Source organism: Lissotriton helveticus, assembly GCF_964261635.1.
Source record: "Lissotriton helveticus chromosome 1_1 unlocalized genomic scaffold, aLisHel1.1 SUPER_1_unloc_8, whole genome shotgun sequence".
NCBI lineage: Eukaryota > Metazoa > Chordata > Amphibia > Caudata > Salamandridae > Lissotriton > Lissotriton helveticus.
Window position 1 is genome coordinate 294,693 of NW_027611725.1, and position 16,624 is coordinate 311,316.

Below are 16,624 nucleotides of genomic sequence, written 5' to 3' on the forward strand. Positions count from 1 at the left end.
CATTGCATTGTTTGCATAAAATCCTTCTAGTGCATGACCCGTGTTATTGCTTTGTTTGCATCAGATTCTCCTCGTGCTATTGCATTGATTGCGCCAGATTGTCCTCGTGCCTGGCCTCTGACTGCAAGAAACTGCACTCTTCCTGCAGTTTGAATCTACTTCCTATTTATGTAGCAACAGACAGCACAGCATGTCTGCCAGAGATATTGTAAGGTCAGAAATAGTAAATAGGTAAGTAGGTATGATGGAAAACAAACTGTTGAGTAAGATTTTCAACGAAGAAGCTGCTTTGATAGACGGTAAAACATCCATGTGGAAACATCATCAGTAGGACAATGGTACATGGAATGATAATGGTAGATTTATTTACACTTCTGTGCAGTACGTGTCACTTATTGTTCTTTTCTTCCACTCTCATTGGATTGTAGTAATTTTAAATATCTTTACATCCAACAGAAAACCATCCTTGAATGTATGAAATGACCATCTATAATGAAGCTAATGTTGTAAGTCTTCAATAATAGCATAAATAATGAGCTACATTATTCAGCAAAACATCAGTGCAGTCAGCGACAGAGGAACCTGCACACAAACAGACAGATCCCGGATGAAACATCAAGGGCAGTTCAGTGATTGTAAGAGGCTGAGCTGTGCACCTGCATGCCACGAGACGAAGAAATGACCACTACAAAATTAAGGCAACAACAATAACCAACAACCTCCTGTATAAACAAGCGTCCAACACCAGCTTTGATCGTGGGATCAGTATGATGTGATTACGGCAGAGCTCTGTTTTCTAATATAATGACAAGCCATCATTTAGTACTCTAGGTGAATTGTAAGCTCTTTCTGGGTAACTCACAACAGCCAGAGAAAAGCACAACAGAGCGGAGCCAGACAATTGACGGGTAAAGGAAGGAGGAGTTCTTGTATCTACAATACAACAGACTATCGCAATTTGCACTGGCCAAAAGGAAGATACATCTTTACCCGCAAGCGTGCATAGCCATAATCCAATCTAAAGGCACAATCACCTACAAAGACACCTTCTACGTATTAGGAGTGTGGCAAATATTTGGTGGCTATTGCATTTTATTGTTAAAACAGAAATCAAATGTGTAAAATACCGCACACATATAAAGTGTGTGAGAAAAAACACAAGTGCTTTATCAGCCATATTGGCCCATCAGGAAATACAGTCAAGGGATATAGACAAATATATACCCAACCCACAAACACTAACCAAGAAAGAAGACTCACACACATGCAGCCAGAGCTTTAGTTTGTCATCACTACTCAAGCTTCATCAGCACACGAACACAGGACAAAAACCTTTCAAGTGCAGTGAATGTGTAAAGAGCTTTAGTCACTTATCAAACGTCCAAATTCAAAAGCGAACACACACAGGAGAAAAACCATTCAAGTGCAGTGAATGTGTAAAGAGCTTTAGGCGATTATCAGTGCTTCAAAGTCATCTGTGAACACACATGGGGGAAAAACCATTCAAGTGCACTGAATGTGCAAAGTACTTTAGTAACTTATCAGAACTACAAAGACACCAGCGAACACACACAGGGGAAAAGCCATTCAAGTGCAGTGAATGTGTGAAGAGCTTTAGTCAGTTATCAAGCCTACGAAGACATCAACGAACACACACAGGGGAAAAGCCATTTAAATGCAGTGAATGTTTAAAGAGCTTTAGTCGATTATTAGTGCTTCAAAGCCATCAGCGAACACACACGGGGGAAAAACCATTCAAGTGCACTGAATGTGCAAAGTGCTTTAGTGAGTTATCAAACCTTCGAAGACATCAGCGAACACACACGGGGGAAAAGCCATTTAAATGCAGTGAATGTGTGAAGAGCTATAGTCAATTATCATCCCTACAAATTCATCAGCGAACACACACGGGGGACAAACCCTATCATTGTAGTGAATGTGACAGTAGTTTTCGTGACTCTTCAGCATTAAGGAATCATCAGCAAACTCACACAGGAGAAAAACGATTCAAGTGCAATGAATGTGGGAAGAGCTTTAGTCGATTATCAGACCTACAAAGACATCACCGAACACACACAGGGGAAAAGCCATTCAAGTGCAGTGAATGTGTAAAGAGCTTTAGTCAATTATCATTGCTTCAAAGCCATCAGCGAACACACACGGGGGAAAAGCCATTTAAATGCAGTGAATGTTTAAAGAGCTTTAGTCGATTATCAGTGCTTCAAAGCCATCAGCGAACACACACGGGGGAAAAGCCATATAAATGCAGTGAATGTGTGAAGAGCTACAGTCAATTATCATCCCTACAAATTCATCAGCGAACACACACGGGGGAAAAACCCTATCATTGTAGTGAATGTGACAGTAGTTTTCGTGACTCTTCAGCATTAAGGAATCATCAGCAAACTCACACAGGAGAAAAACGATTCAAGTGCAATGAATGTGGGAAGAGCTTTAGTCGATTATCAGACCTACAAAGACATCTGTGTAAACACACAGGGGAAAAGCCATACCATTGCAATGAATGTGTGAAGAGCTTTAGTCTGTTATCAAGCCTTCAAAGACACCAGCGAAGACACACATGGGAAAAGGCATTCAAGTGCAGTGAATGTGCAAAGAGCTTTAGTCGCTTATCAAACCTCCAAACACATCAGCGAATACACACAGGGGAAACACCATTCAAGTGCAGTGAATGTGCAAAGTGCTTTAGTTGCTTATCAAACCTCCAAACACATCAGCGAATACACACAGGGGAAACACCATTCAAGTGCAGTGAATGTGCAAAGTGCTTTAGTCAGTTATCACAACTTCAAACACATAATCGAACACACACAGGGGAAAATCAAATTCAAGTGCACTGAATGTGCAAAGTGCTTTAGTCATTTATCAAGCCTACAAAGTGATCAGCGAGCACACACTGGGGAAAAACCATTCAAGTGCAGTGAATGTGTGAAGAGCTTTAGACAGTTATCAGACCTACAATGTCATCAGCAAACACACACGGGTAATAAACCCTATCATTGCAGCGAATGTGACAGTAGTTTTCGCAGCTCTTCAGCATTAAGGGGCCATCAGCGAACTCACGCAGGAGAAAAACCATTCAAGTGCAGTGAATGTGCAAAGTGCTTTAGTTGGTTATTACAACTTCAGAGTCATAAGCGAGCACACACGGGGGAAAAAACCCTATTATTGTAGTGAATGTGACAGTAGTTTTCGCTTCTCTTCAGCATTAAGGTATCATCAGCAAACTCACACAGGAGAAAAAGCATTCAAGTGCAATGAATGTGGGAAGAGCTTTAATTGATTATCAGAGCTACAAAGTCATCAGCGAACACACAGGGAGAAAACATAGAAGGGCGCTGAAAGTGTGAAGGACTTTTGATAGAAGACCCGACTAGCAGTAAAGAAGAAAAACAGATAACAGTATTTTCAAAGTTAGAAAAGTGTTTGTTTCCAGAGATTGCTCACTTGCGTACACAAAGAAAAGCAACATGATGCACCAGGATACACATTTGGAGGCGAGCACAATGTGGATTAAAAGAAAAGAAACATTCTTGATTTTTATTTGGTGAAGAAGAGATACAAAGAAAAAAATGAAATCGCACCTGATCACACTTCCTGTAAAAAGCAACACTGAACAATACTGGGACTAACAATGGTATTTTCAGCTAACTTGTGGGATTAGTGATAAAACCTATAAACCCAACCCACCCAGAGTGGACATGTCAGGGCTCTGGAGATGGAAGCTTCATTGGTAAAATGTATGTATTACTTTTAACAAATGCCACTGCAGTATATGTAATGAACTAAAGGGAAACACAGGTGTTTAAGAAATAACCTATTTTTAGATATAAAAGAGCATATAAAACTTTATAAATACAAAAATATACATTGTTTTTAAGTAACATTTGCTGAACCTTTTACACACTGTTATCGGTTGATTGATCAGCTCGGGCCTTATAACTAAGTGTGACCCGTGGCTCCCCCCCGACTTGGCTCTCCCTATTCATTTTGCGACTTGCTAAACTCTACTTTTTACCATAATTGAGCAACTGTAAGCAGCAGAGACTGGTTTAAGAATGTGGTGAAATAGTGAAATCCCACATCAAAAGCATATATGTACCAGGACAATTCGTTGCACTCTCAGCAACTCGTCATCCACACTGATTGTCCCTTGTTCTCAAATGTGCTGAAGGATTTGTCATATGAATGCCAGAAGTGGCAGTGAGATTCATGAAGCTAAAGCTAACAGGAGTGCTTGGGAGATAGAGAAGAGGAGAGATAAAGTAAGCGAGAGAGACAAAGAAAGGGGGAGAAAAAGAAAGAAATGGAAGGAGGGGGAACGGCAGGTGATCTATATTCACCTAAAAATAGAAGAAGCAGCCGAATACATGTCAATGTATGACATCACCAGCGAAATGGGCTGAACACCTGTGAATTTATATATTTATTTTTAGTAGCTATAGACCCATGTCATGCCAATAACAGAGCACAAGTAAGGAAAATACTAAAGGAGCCCATTATCATATGCAAATCACAAGGACGTCACATGTAGTGACGTCACAAGAAGTGATGTCAGGCCCTTATAATAATTTTCACATGAAAGGTCGATGGCCTGTTTTAAAAACAATAAACATAAAATAATGTAAGAAGAAGTTTTTGGATTCAGTTTTTATACATCATGTTTTTTCCCACTATCAGTTTGTAACTAAACTCAGAAATTACTCAAAGTGTAAATATTTTTAAACAGATATGGGGAACTTGGAAATTACATTTTTGAACAGTTTTCAGCAGATAAATAAAATTTGCTTTTAATTTGCGTTTGTTTCCTGACATTATTCTTTATTTAGCCCCTAAGCCCCAAAGTGTTTCACATTTACAGCAATAGAAGGGCTAATTTTGTCAAGTTTCTGTCCCTCTCTTGCGCCACTCACACAAATAAATAAAGGGGACGCTGCTAGTGGGACGGATAGTTACAAACACTCTGAGGCCTGTGTCTGCAGTGCTGAGGCACAAAGTAACAAATCCAAGTCGCAGGCTAAGGAGCTAGGTGGAACTGAATCCCTTTTCTAGATAATAGTGGAGGGACCCCATCAAACTGTGTTGACCCCCGACTTGTGCCGTGCTGATAAAGCAATAGTGAATTTGAGTAATTTATAAACTGAAATGAGAGAAAGAAGAAGAGATGAGGTGCAGGATATATTAAAGAAAATGAAAAAAAGAGAAACGACACAAGGAGGAAGTAGCAAGGGAGAGAAACGAGAGGGAGCGCTGTGGGAGAAGGTGGAATGGAAAGCAGAGAGAAAAAAGAGGGCATGGTTATATAAGAAGCAGTAAAAAACACAGTTGATGGACAGAATGTAGAACAATGTCATACATTCACCCCAGTACAAGGATCTGGGCCTAAATCCATCGTTTTTTTGCACTCCACACCACCCTGGGTTAGACACTGGCTATATGCAAATCAGCTCTGACCCTGTGCCTCATGGGAACAGTCCAGTCCGAACTACAAAGCCATGTCTTTCCCAGACCGGAATCAAGCATCCAAGGACCGGTTTCTGGCTATCAGCCTTCATCAGCCTGGATAGCTTGACTCCAGTGGTGGGGTGAGAGCCTGGGACTCACGTCTGAGCATACCCAGCCCACTCGGGGTGAAAATTGCAAAAAACACAGTTCATGGACAGAATGTAGAACAATGTCATACATTCACCCCAGTACAAGGATCTGGGCCTAAATCCATCGTTTTTTTGCACTCCACACCACCCTGGGTTAGACACTGGCTATATGCAAATCAGCTCTGACCCTGTGCCTCATGGGAACAGTCCAGTCCGAACTACAAAGCCATGTCTTTCCCAGACCGGAAACAAGCATCCAAGGACCGGTTTCTGGCTATCAGCCTTCATCAGCCTGGATAGGTTGACTCCAGTGGTGTGGAGAGCCTGGGACTCACGTCTGAGCATACCCAGCCCACTCGGGGTGAAAATTGCAAAAAACACAGTTGATGGACAGAATGTAGAACAATGTCATACATTCACCCCAGTACAAGGATCTTGATCTGGCTTTCGTTAATAAGAACCAGTGCTTAGTTTGTAAAAGGGGTGCAGCCGACACTACTGAGTATCGGGCGCTGAATACCAATGCAGTGTAGTCTTGATTCCACCTGATACCTCTTTAATTCACCACCAGACACTCTTTGCCTCTTTATCCTACTCTAGCAGGTTTCTGCTTTCTACCTCATATTTCCTGGGTTTTTCTCTTGTTTTTTTCTTTCTATCTCCTGTGTGTCTTTCACCGTTTTGATGTGGAGCAGACTATAATGAGGAAAACAAGTTTAGTTCCAACAAAAATTAGTGTGATGTGCCTTACCTGTAACCACTGACTCAAATTAAGCACTGACAACAACCTGTGTATTAGGGTGTGATGATTAACACGGGAAACATACAGAATATGGAAGGAACGCAATAACATATAATTATGCAATATGCTGCAGTAAAAGGGACTTTTCACAGAGGTGAATGGACAGAACTCTATCCGCAGATAGCAGAGTGGGACACAGCTCTGTCCGTTGACAGCAGAGTGGTACACAGCTCTCTCCGCAGAGAGTAGAGTGGTATACAGCTCTCTCCACTGACAGTAGAGTGGGACACAAATATAGCACGTTACAATGCGTGCCTTTACAAAGCAGTACTTTACAACGTGGTTGTTACAACGACCGCGTTTTAACCTCGTGTGTCATTAAAACACAAGTCATTGCTCTAGGGGGCGCGCTGGACTTAGGAATAGTATTAATTACTGTTCCTACTCCAGTTTGCCCAACAGCAGGGAAGGCATTAGATTTAAAATCCAACACAATCCCTGGTGTTGCAAGCCTGGTAACAAAATGGTTGTTGTAAAGACCACGTTGTAAAGTAATGCATTGTGTCTGTTCCGTAGTAAACATTGTGTTCGAGGCATATGAGCTGCAGATTGTACACTTAGCAATAGATCACCACCTTGTGTTGGGCTCAGATGATTGCAGGTTGTTGTCTTCTTAGAAGAAGTCTTTGTAGTCACGAGATAGGTGACTCCTCCCTAGGACAATACTGCGCATGGTTATCGACTCCATCCTCAGATTGTTTTTTTCCGCCACTGGGTTCGGATAAAAGTTTTCCGCTCCGGCTAGAAAACACTTTTTCTGCATTTTCGAAGCGTAAAACTTTAGTTCAACTTTTTCGACATCAAATAGACTTTTCGACATCACCAGCTACATCCCGGTGCGTCGACGTCGGCCGTTGGGCCTATCGGCGCCGTACGGCCTACGCCTCATTGACAGCACTCCATTCAAAAGATGCCCGATATGTCGAGCAAAATTCCCTCATAGTGACCATCACGAGGTTTGCAACCTCTGTCTCTCGCCAGTACACGACGAGTCGACCTGCACAGCCTGTGCCTCCTTCCGATCGAAGAAGACCATTCGGGATCAGAGGGCTCGTCAACACGAGATGAGGAGATCAGCGCCAGCACCCGAGGCCATCTTTGAGGAGGAGATCGTCGAAGAAGACGTTTCCGAGGACGAGAACCCACTCGAAGATATCTCTGAGTACGAGGCTCCACTCGCCGCCGAAGAAGACTCGCCTGATCTTCAGAACATATCGGGAGCAGAGGAATCGGATGATTCGATTCCATCTCGACAACCTGTGAGTACCTCTGCGCCTGCACAACAGACACTACCCAAACAAAAGGCAACGGTCAGCACTCCGCCCATGGGGCCCAGTCGAGACCGAAATTTACCCTCCAACGCCCCGCCTTCCGGCTCGGCTCCGAGGAAAAAGACTATGCCTTCCGGTGCCTCGGCGCCGAAAAAACCACATGTGCCAATTCCACCTCCTCCATTGGCACCGAAACATCCTTCGACACCGAAGGACTCTTCGACACCGAAGACAAAACGCCCTTCGGTGCCCAAATACCCTTCGGCACCCGAACAAAAAGACACATCGGTGCCGAAGCCAGGAACCGTACCGGACCCGAAAGCTTCGACTCCGAAAACCTCCGGTTCTAAAAATAAGGAAGGGAAGCTATATTCCGGCACTGCAGGCCCAACAAAACCTGTCTCCACGCCAAAATCTTCAATACCGGTACCAAAGACTCCAGACAAGCCTAAACCACCTCAATCACTCCTCCTAAGGCAAAAAACACTAAGCAACCCCTATCGGCACCGAAAAAATCTACGCCGAAGAAGATTATAGAAGAGGAAGATCTGTTTAGACCACATCCTAGACAGAAAAAAGTCCATATTAATCCAAAAACTGGACATGTGGAAGCAATTCCTTATACAAAAAGACACACCACTTCCACCTGTGGTTCCTGCCAAAAAGGATAGTGCAACTTCTCCAATGCACCCTTCCTCTCCTTCACCTTCTTCCTCTCCTATTACTCCATATATTGAACCTATAACTTCTCCTGCTCAATCTCCTGCATCATCACACCACACTGACGAGGAGTATGATTTAGGTGGGGGGAATGACGTACCAGAGCCACATACATACCCTTTAGATGAGGATGTCAATCCAGAATATCCCAAAGATGACGATGCATATAATTTTTCACTAAACAATGCACCAGACATCCCTGATCCTCAATACTACCCAACAAAACCTTCCCCTCCAGAGGATAGTATTGGGTTTAATCATCTATTAAACAGAGCTGCCCTTTACCATGGAGTTTCAATGCACTCTGATGCCATTGAGGAAGATTTCTTATTAGACACTTTTGAACAGTCACAAAGGTCTACTCAAATATTACCCATGATCAAAGGAGTCATTAAACATGCTCCAGACATTTTTAAAGATCCAGTACGGTGTTGGGTGCTAAATCCCAGCATAGAGAAAAAGTATAGACCAGCACCAGCTGATCCAGTCTACATTAAGGGACATCTGCCACTAGACTCTTTGGTAGTGTCAAATGCACGTAAAAGAGCCAATTCCCAAACTTCTGGTGACACACCCCCGCCTGACAAAGAATGTAAAATTATTGATGCGTCAGGGAAACGGATTGCTGCGCAAGCAACGAACATATGGCGCATAGCAAACACACAAGCCTTACTCTCACGCTACAACAGGGCTCACTACCACCAACTAGAAAAATTCATGTAACACCTACCAGATCAATACAAAGATCAGGCAGAAGAGCTCTTACAAGAAGGCAAATTAATATCTAATGCCTCAATTAAATGCGCACTAGATGTAGCTGACACAGCATCCAGAGCAGTTAATACTAGTGTTATTCTCAGACGTCATGCATGGTTACGCATTTCAGGTTTCAAACCAGAAGTACAAACTACCATCCTGAACCAGCCCTTCAATCAGAACCAGTTGTTCGGGCCGGAAGTAGACAACACACTAGAAAAGATGAAGAAAGACACGGACACTGCTAAGTCTATGGGTGCATTACAATCCACCCAGACTAGAAGTTCTTTTCGCCGCTCCTCTTATAGAGGAGGCTTCAAGCAAACCGGCACAGATACCACATCATCTTTTAAGACACACACATAAACCTCCTCTAATAAAGGCTACTTTAGAGGAGGATACAGAGGCAACAACAATAAGGGAAGAGGTAGAGGTAATAACAACAACTGCTCCTCTTCCACTCCCAAACAGTGACTTCCCTCTGCCTCCCCTACAGCATTCCACTCCTGTGGGGGGCAGACTATCACAGTTCCTACCTGTCTGGAATTCCATCACAACAGACAAGTGGGTAAGACAGATTATCCAACATGGCTACTGCCTAGAACTCACAGCAACCCCCCCAAACATACCACCCAGGCAGCGTCCAATGTCTGCAGAACACATAACTGCTTCAACAGAAAGTTCTAGCACTTCTAGAAAAAGATGCTATTCAAGTGGTCCCTTTACAGGAACAAAGAACAGGAGTCTCCTCCCTGTACTTTCTAATCCCCAAGAAGGAAGGGATCACTAAGACCAATTCTCGACCTCGGGCCCCTCAACCACTACATACAATCAGATCATTTTCACATGATCACTTTACAACAAGTACTCCCATTAGTAGAACAGTGAGATTTTCTTTCAACACTAGACCTAAAGGACACCTATTTTCATGTTCCTATACATCCTGCGCACAGGAAGTATCTAAGATTTGTTATACAAGGACAACACTATCAGTTCAAAGTCCTTCCATTTGGGGTCACAACAGCACCACAAGTGTTTACAAAGTGCTTAGCAGTGGTAGCAGCACATTTCAGAAGACAACAGATACATGTCTTCCCTTACCTCGACTGGCTCATAAAAGCAAGATCATTCAACCAGTGTGTACAACACGCAAAACAAACGATTCAAACATTACACGACTTAGGGTTTACAATAAACTACACCAAGTCGTACCTAGACCCTTTGCACGTTCATCAATATCTAGGAGCTACCTTAGACACATCGGCAGCTCTAGCGTATCCCAGTCAAGCCAGGATTCAAAGCATTCAGAACTTAGTCTCCCTTTTTCAATACCAACACTCTCTTCAAGCCACAGTGTTCATGAAACTAATAGGCATGATGGCGTCTTGCATCTTCATAGTTCCTCACACAAAACTGCAAATGCGCCCACTACAAGAATGTCTAGCACAACAGTGGAATCAGGCTCAAGGTCAGCTCACAGACCTGGTAGTGGTGGACAGCCGTACATATCGCTCTCTGCAATGGTGGAACAGCAAAGACTTGACAAAGGGACGGCCGTTCCTAGACCCTGTTCCACAAATAGTGCTCACGACAGATGCATCCCTCACAGGATGGGGAGCCCATCTCTCGCATTATACCATACAAGGCCAATGGAACAACCAACAGAAACAGTTCCACATCAACCATTTAGAGTTGCTAGCAATTTTCCTAGCACTCAAAACTTTTCAAGTACAAGTACAAAACAAAGCTGTTCTAATCCGGATGGACAACATGACAGCCATGTATTATGTACAAAAACAGGGGGGGGGACACACACTCTGCAACTGTCCCAGCTTGCACTGAACATTTGGAGATGGGCCATCCATCAAAACATACACCTGACAGTAGAACACCTTCCAGGAATTCACAATCAGATAGCAGATCTGTTGAGTCGTCAGTCACAACAGATTCAGGAATGGGAGCTGCACCCACAGGTTCTCCAACCATTCTTCCAAAAGTGGGGGCATCCACAGATAGATCTGTTTGCCACCCACGAAAACGCAAAATGCCCAACCTTCGCCGCCAGGTTTCCACACCCACAATCGGAGGGAAATGCGATATGGATGAACTGGTCAGGCAGATTTGCGTACACTTTTCCGCCTCTCCCACTCATTCCACTAGCAGTACGCAAGCTCAGACAACAGTCTCTCAAACTAATACTAGTGGCCCCCACATGGGCACGTCAGCCGTGGTTCACCACGCTACTAGATCTCTCACTGGTTCCACATCAGAAATTACGGCTCACGCCATCCCTGTTAACACAGAACCATGGAGAAATAAGGCACCCAGAACCAAACCAACTGAATTTGGCGATCTGGCTCCTCAGGTCTTAGAGTTTGGCTACTTAAACTTACCACCAGACTGTATGAACATAATGAAAGAAGCTAGAAGACCCACTACCAGAGCCTGTTATGCTGCTAAGTGGAAAAGATTTGCAATATACTGTAACACAATCACATTGATCCACTGGATGTTTCCATCCAAAATAATAGGTTCGAGGCATGTGGGCTGCTGAATTCCTATCTGTGCATAGATCGCCGCCTATTTTGGGTCCGGATGATTGCACATTGTTGTCCTGGAAGAGTCTTCGAAGTATCACGAGATAGGTGGATCCTCCCTCGGACTACGGTGCGCATGGGCATCCTCTCCATCTTTAGATTGTTTTTCTCCGCCATTGGGTTCGGATGTACTTTCCTACTCTCCAAGTTCGGAATCAAGAAAAACTTTTGAAAAGGCCAAAAGGCCTTCGGATCCGTCGGTATTGTTCAGCGCTCGGTGCCGATACACTTTTTACAACTTTGTTGCACTCCGGTCGTCGAATCGGGCCGTGAGGCCTTCTCGACACCACGTGGACCGACCGTCGATGGAACGAAGTCCATTCAAGTACTGCCCGCAGTGCAACTCGAAGTTCCCGCACACAGACAAGCATCCAGTGTGCAATAAATGCCTATCTCCAGATCACAATGAAGATAGTTGCCTAGCCTGTGCCCAGTTCCGTTCGAAAAAGACTATTCGGAATCAACGGGCGGCGAGGCAAGAAATGCAATGATCGGTGCCTGAGCCCGATAACATCTTCGACGATGAGGAAGAACTAGCGAGCGCCGAAGACTCAGATCAAGACGAAAGACAATAACCGGAGCCCGACTCCGAATATTACCTCGAAGAGGGAGAACTAATCGTCGATCTCGAGGAATACGATCAGGACATCGTTGCAGTTGAAGACGACTCCGATGACGACGAGGGGCGAACCGTGAGTACACCGCCCCATATAGACACTAAACCTCTATCAGAGACTCAGGTCGAGGCATCGCCAGCAGGCCTTAGCCTAGATCAATATCCTCGTTCTACAGCCCCGCCATACCGCCTGGCTAAGAACATACCAAAAGAGCCCTCTGAGACACAACATACGACATCAGTTCCATCGAAACCGAAACTAGTCGACAATACAGTCTTCGGACCGAATTACGTCGAACCGAAGGTAACTAAGCCGAAAGGCGTCGACCCGAAGGACACAGTACCAATATAACCTTCGAAACCAAAGACCGTCGAGTCGACATCGAAGACCAAAGCAGTCGAGTCGAGCTCAAAGTCGAAGGCCGTCGAGTCAACCTCGAAGCCAAAACACGTTGATTCGACACAAAAACAAAAGCACGTCGAATCGCCCCCCAAGAAGCACGTCGAATCGAGCAAAACAGCCTCAGGTATCGACAAGGGGGAAAAAAACAGTCGCCGAGAGCACAAGGCCTACGCCCAAAGCTACTGTCGAACTGAAAGCGAAACCAAAGGTGGACGAAAGAAAATCGGTCGAGCCGAAGCCAATCGAACCGAAAAAAGGTGTTGAGCCAAAACCGCAGGCTCCAAAAAAACCTAAAGACACTGTCGAACCGACAAAACCGCTCGGTCCGAAACAGGTGGTGAAGCCATCCAAAGACGTTCAACCGACAAAACCTGTCGAAAAACAGCCTAAACCGATCCAACCACCAAAACCGGTCGAAGCCACAAAAAGCATCGACCCAAAGCGACAAAAACCAAAGGTTACAGCACCAAAACCAAGGACTGTGGAAGAGGAGCTTATTCACCCAGATCCCTCCACAGAAGACCAGTCAAAACTCTATATTGACCCAAAGACTGGTAAAGTGACTGTTTATACCAAAAAGAAAAGACCTCTGCCAACTGAAGACCTTTCCAGAATCCCCCTAAAGAAAAAGAAAGACTGTGCTACCTCTCCCATATTCTTTGAACCTATCAGTCCAGTTATGCCTACTACTCCTTATGCCCCAACCTCACCTGCACGCTCTGACTACAACCCAGATGAAGATCAGGACGCAGATGTAGGGTTTGGTTTTCCACAAAACCCACTTGCAGAGCCAAACACACAGCCATGGGGTGGAGGAGGAGAACCAGACACTGAAGGGATTCTGCCCATTACAGACCCTGCAGTATACCCCACTAAGCCATCACCCACAGGGGATACAGTAGCATTTAATTCACTACTGGATAGAGCAGCAACCTACCATAATGTAGATATGCACTCTGATGCTATTGAGGAACACTTCCTCTTTGATACACTAACAACATCTGAGAGACACGTTAATACACTCCCAATGTTAAAAGGGGTATTAAAACATGCAAGGGACATTTTTAAGGACACTGCTAGAGCACGGGTCATAAACCCTAGAATTGAGAAAAAATATAGGGCTGCACCTATAGATCCTACATACATCAAAGGGCAGCTACCCATAGATTCCTTAGTGGTCTCCAACGCACGTAAGCGTGCACACTCCCAGACTACTGGAGAAGCCGCTCCACCAGACAAGGAGTCTAAAATCTTTGAGGCATCAGGCAAGAGAGTGGCGGCTCAGGCAGCAAACTCATGGAGAATAGCCAATACACAGGCCTTGCTGGCCAGATATGATAGGGCGCACTACGACAGTTTGGAAGAAATTCTCCAACACTTACCTGATCCCTACAAACAGCAGGCAGATGAACTTATACAAGAAGGAAAGCTCATCACCAATGCCTCAATTAAATGTGCCCTAGACACGGCAGACACAGCTGCCAGATCCATCAATACAAGCGTGCTGCTAAGGCGACATGCATGGCTTCGCATATCAGGCTTTAAAAATGAAGTCCAATCAACAATTCTTAATCAGCCAATCAACCCAGACTTTTTATTTGGTCCAGCAGTTGATTCAATTCTGGACAAAATAAAAAAGGATGCAGAAACTGCAAAGTCTATGGGAGCTCTTCAGTCCCAACAACACCGGGGCTCCTTTCGTCGCTCCAATTATAGAGGAGGAGCGCGAGGGACATCACAGCAATCCTCCAACTACAAAAGTAACACACAACCCACATATACCAAAAACACCAGCAGGGGTGGATATCGAGGAAACAATACTAAGGGAAGAGGTCGTGGAGGCAATGCAAATAGATCCTCCACTAACACCAAGCAGTGACTTCTTACCACTACCCCCAGACCACATAACACCAGTCGGGGGAAGAATACAACAATTTCTGCCAGTCTGGTTAAATATCACCACAGACAAGTGGGTCAGGCAAATTATCCAACATGGCTATTGCCTCGAACTCACCTCCACACCACCCAACATACCACCCGTGCAACGTCCAATGTCACAGGAACATATAACGCTACTACAGCAAGAGGTCATCAGTATGCTGCAAAAGGGGGCCATAGAACCAGTCCCACTACACCATCAAGGAACAGGAGTATACTCCCTATACTTCCTTATTCCAAAAAAGGACGGGTCTCTCAGGCCAATATTGGACCTCAGGCCCCTCAACCTGTACATTTTGTCGGAGCATTTCCACATGCTCACTCTCCAGCAAGTCTTACCATTGCTTCACCAGGGAGACTTCCTAGCGACCTTGGACCTCAAAGATGCATACTTTCATATACCAATACACCCTGCTCACAGAAAGTAGTTGAGGTTCACCATTCAAGGACAACACTACCAGTTCAAGGTCCTACCATTTGGGGTGACAACAGCTCCAAAAGTGTTCACCAAATGTCTTGCTACAGTGGCAGCACATCTCAGAAGGCAACACATCCATGTGTACCCTTATCTGGACGACTGGCTAATACACGCGCCAACAGCCCAGCAATGTGCCGACCACATGTCAAGGACCAAACATCTCCTGCACAGTTTAGGATTCTCACTAAACTACCCAAAATCACATCTACAACCCTCCCACGTCCAACAGTACCTGGGAGCAACAATAGATACACTGGCAGCAAAAGCATATCCCAACACAACACGGGTCGAGGGAATGCAAATGTTGATACAAAAGTTCAGACCCCAACACTCATTACCAGCTCGAGTGTTTATGCAACTAATAGGCATGATGGCCTCGTGCATATTCATAGTCCCTCATGCCAGACTACATATGCGTCTGCTACAAGAATGCCTAGCAAGGCAGTGGAACCAGGCTCACAGGCAATTGAAGGACCTAGTGTTGGTGACCAGTCGGGCATACAGCTCTCTGCATTGGTGGAATCCACAAAATGTTTGCAAGGGACGACTGTTCCAAGAGCCTGTCCCACAAATAGTCCTGACCGCAGACGCATCCCTAGTAGGATGGGGAGCACATGTCCTACACTACACAGTACAGGGACTCTGGACTGTACAGCAAAAGAAAATGCATATCAACCTTCTGGAGTTGATGGCCATCTTTCTAGCCCTAAAAGCTTTCACGACACACTTATGCAACAAAGCTGTGTTGATCCGGACGGACAACATGACAGCTATGTATTACATTAAAAAACAGGGAGGAACACACTCACCACAGCTGTCGCACCTAGCTCAAGCAATGTGGGAATGGGCCATTCAGAAAAACATTTTTCTCATGGCAGAACACCTCCCAGGCAAGGACAATCAAGTTGCCGACCTGCTAAGCAGGCACAGCCAACAGATGCACGAATGGGAAATTCACCCCAAAGTGCTCCAACCATTCTTCCGGAAGTGGGAACACCCGGAGATAGACCTGTTTGCCACAAGCGAAAACGCAAAATGCCAGTACTTTGCGGCCAGGTTCCCACATCCGCAGTCGCAGGGCAATGCGATATGGATGAACTGGTCAGGCAAATTTGCGTATGCTTTTCCCCCAGCTCCATTAATACCGCTAGTGGCACGCAAAATGCGCCAACATTCTCTGATGCTAATCCTAGTTGCTCCGACGTGGGCGAGGCAACCATGGCACACAACGTTCCTAGAACTGTCAGTGGTGCCTCATCAAAGACTGCGACTCACACCCAGTCTTCTCACTCAGAACCATGGAGAAATCCAACACCCAGATCCGCAACAGCTGAACCTGGCGATCTGGCTCCTGAAATCCTAGAGTTTGGATACCTTAACTTGCCTCCCGATTGCATGAATATTATCAAAGAGGCAAGAAAACCCACT

The 16,624-nt window shown here is 44.9% G+C and overlaps 1 protein-coding gene across 1 annotated transcript; it reads left to right on the forward strand.

Annotated features, from left to right (window-relative positions):
• Positions 1-504: 504 nt before the first annotated feature.
• Positions 505-4,819, forward strand: LOC144806495 (uncharacterized). The gene has a single exon (XM_078672847.1). It carries the CDS (start codon positions 1,488-1,490, stop codon positions 2,859-2,861), a length of 1,374 nt encoding a protein of 457 aa, XP_078528973.1. The 5' UTR covers positions 505-1,487; the 3' UTR covers positions 2,862-4,819.
• Positions 4,820-16,624: the final 11,805 nt, after the last annotated feature.

What these genes read in the sequence shown, in the direction of transcription:
- LOC144806495 (XM_078672847.1), top strand. Translation starts at nt 1,488, where the DNA reads ATGGGGGAAAAACCATTCAAGTGCACTGAATGTGCAAAGTACTTTAGT.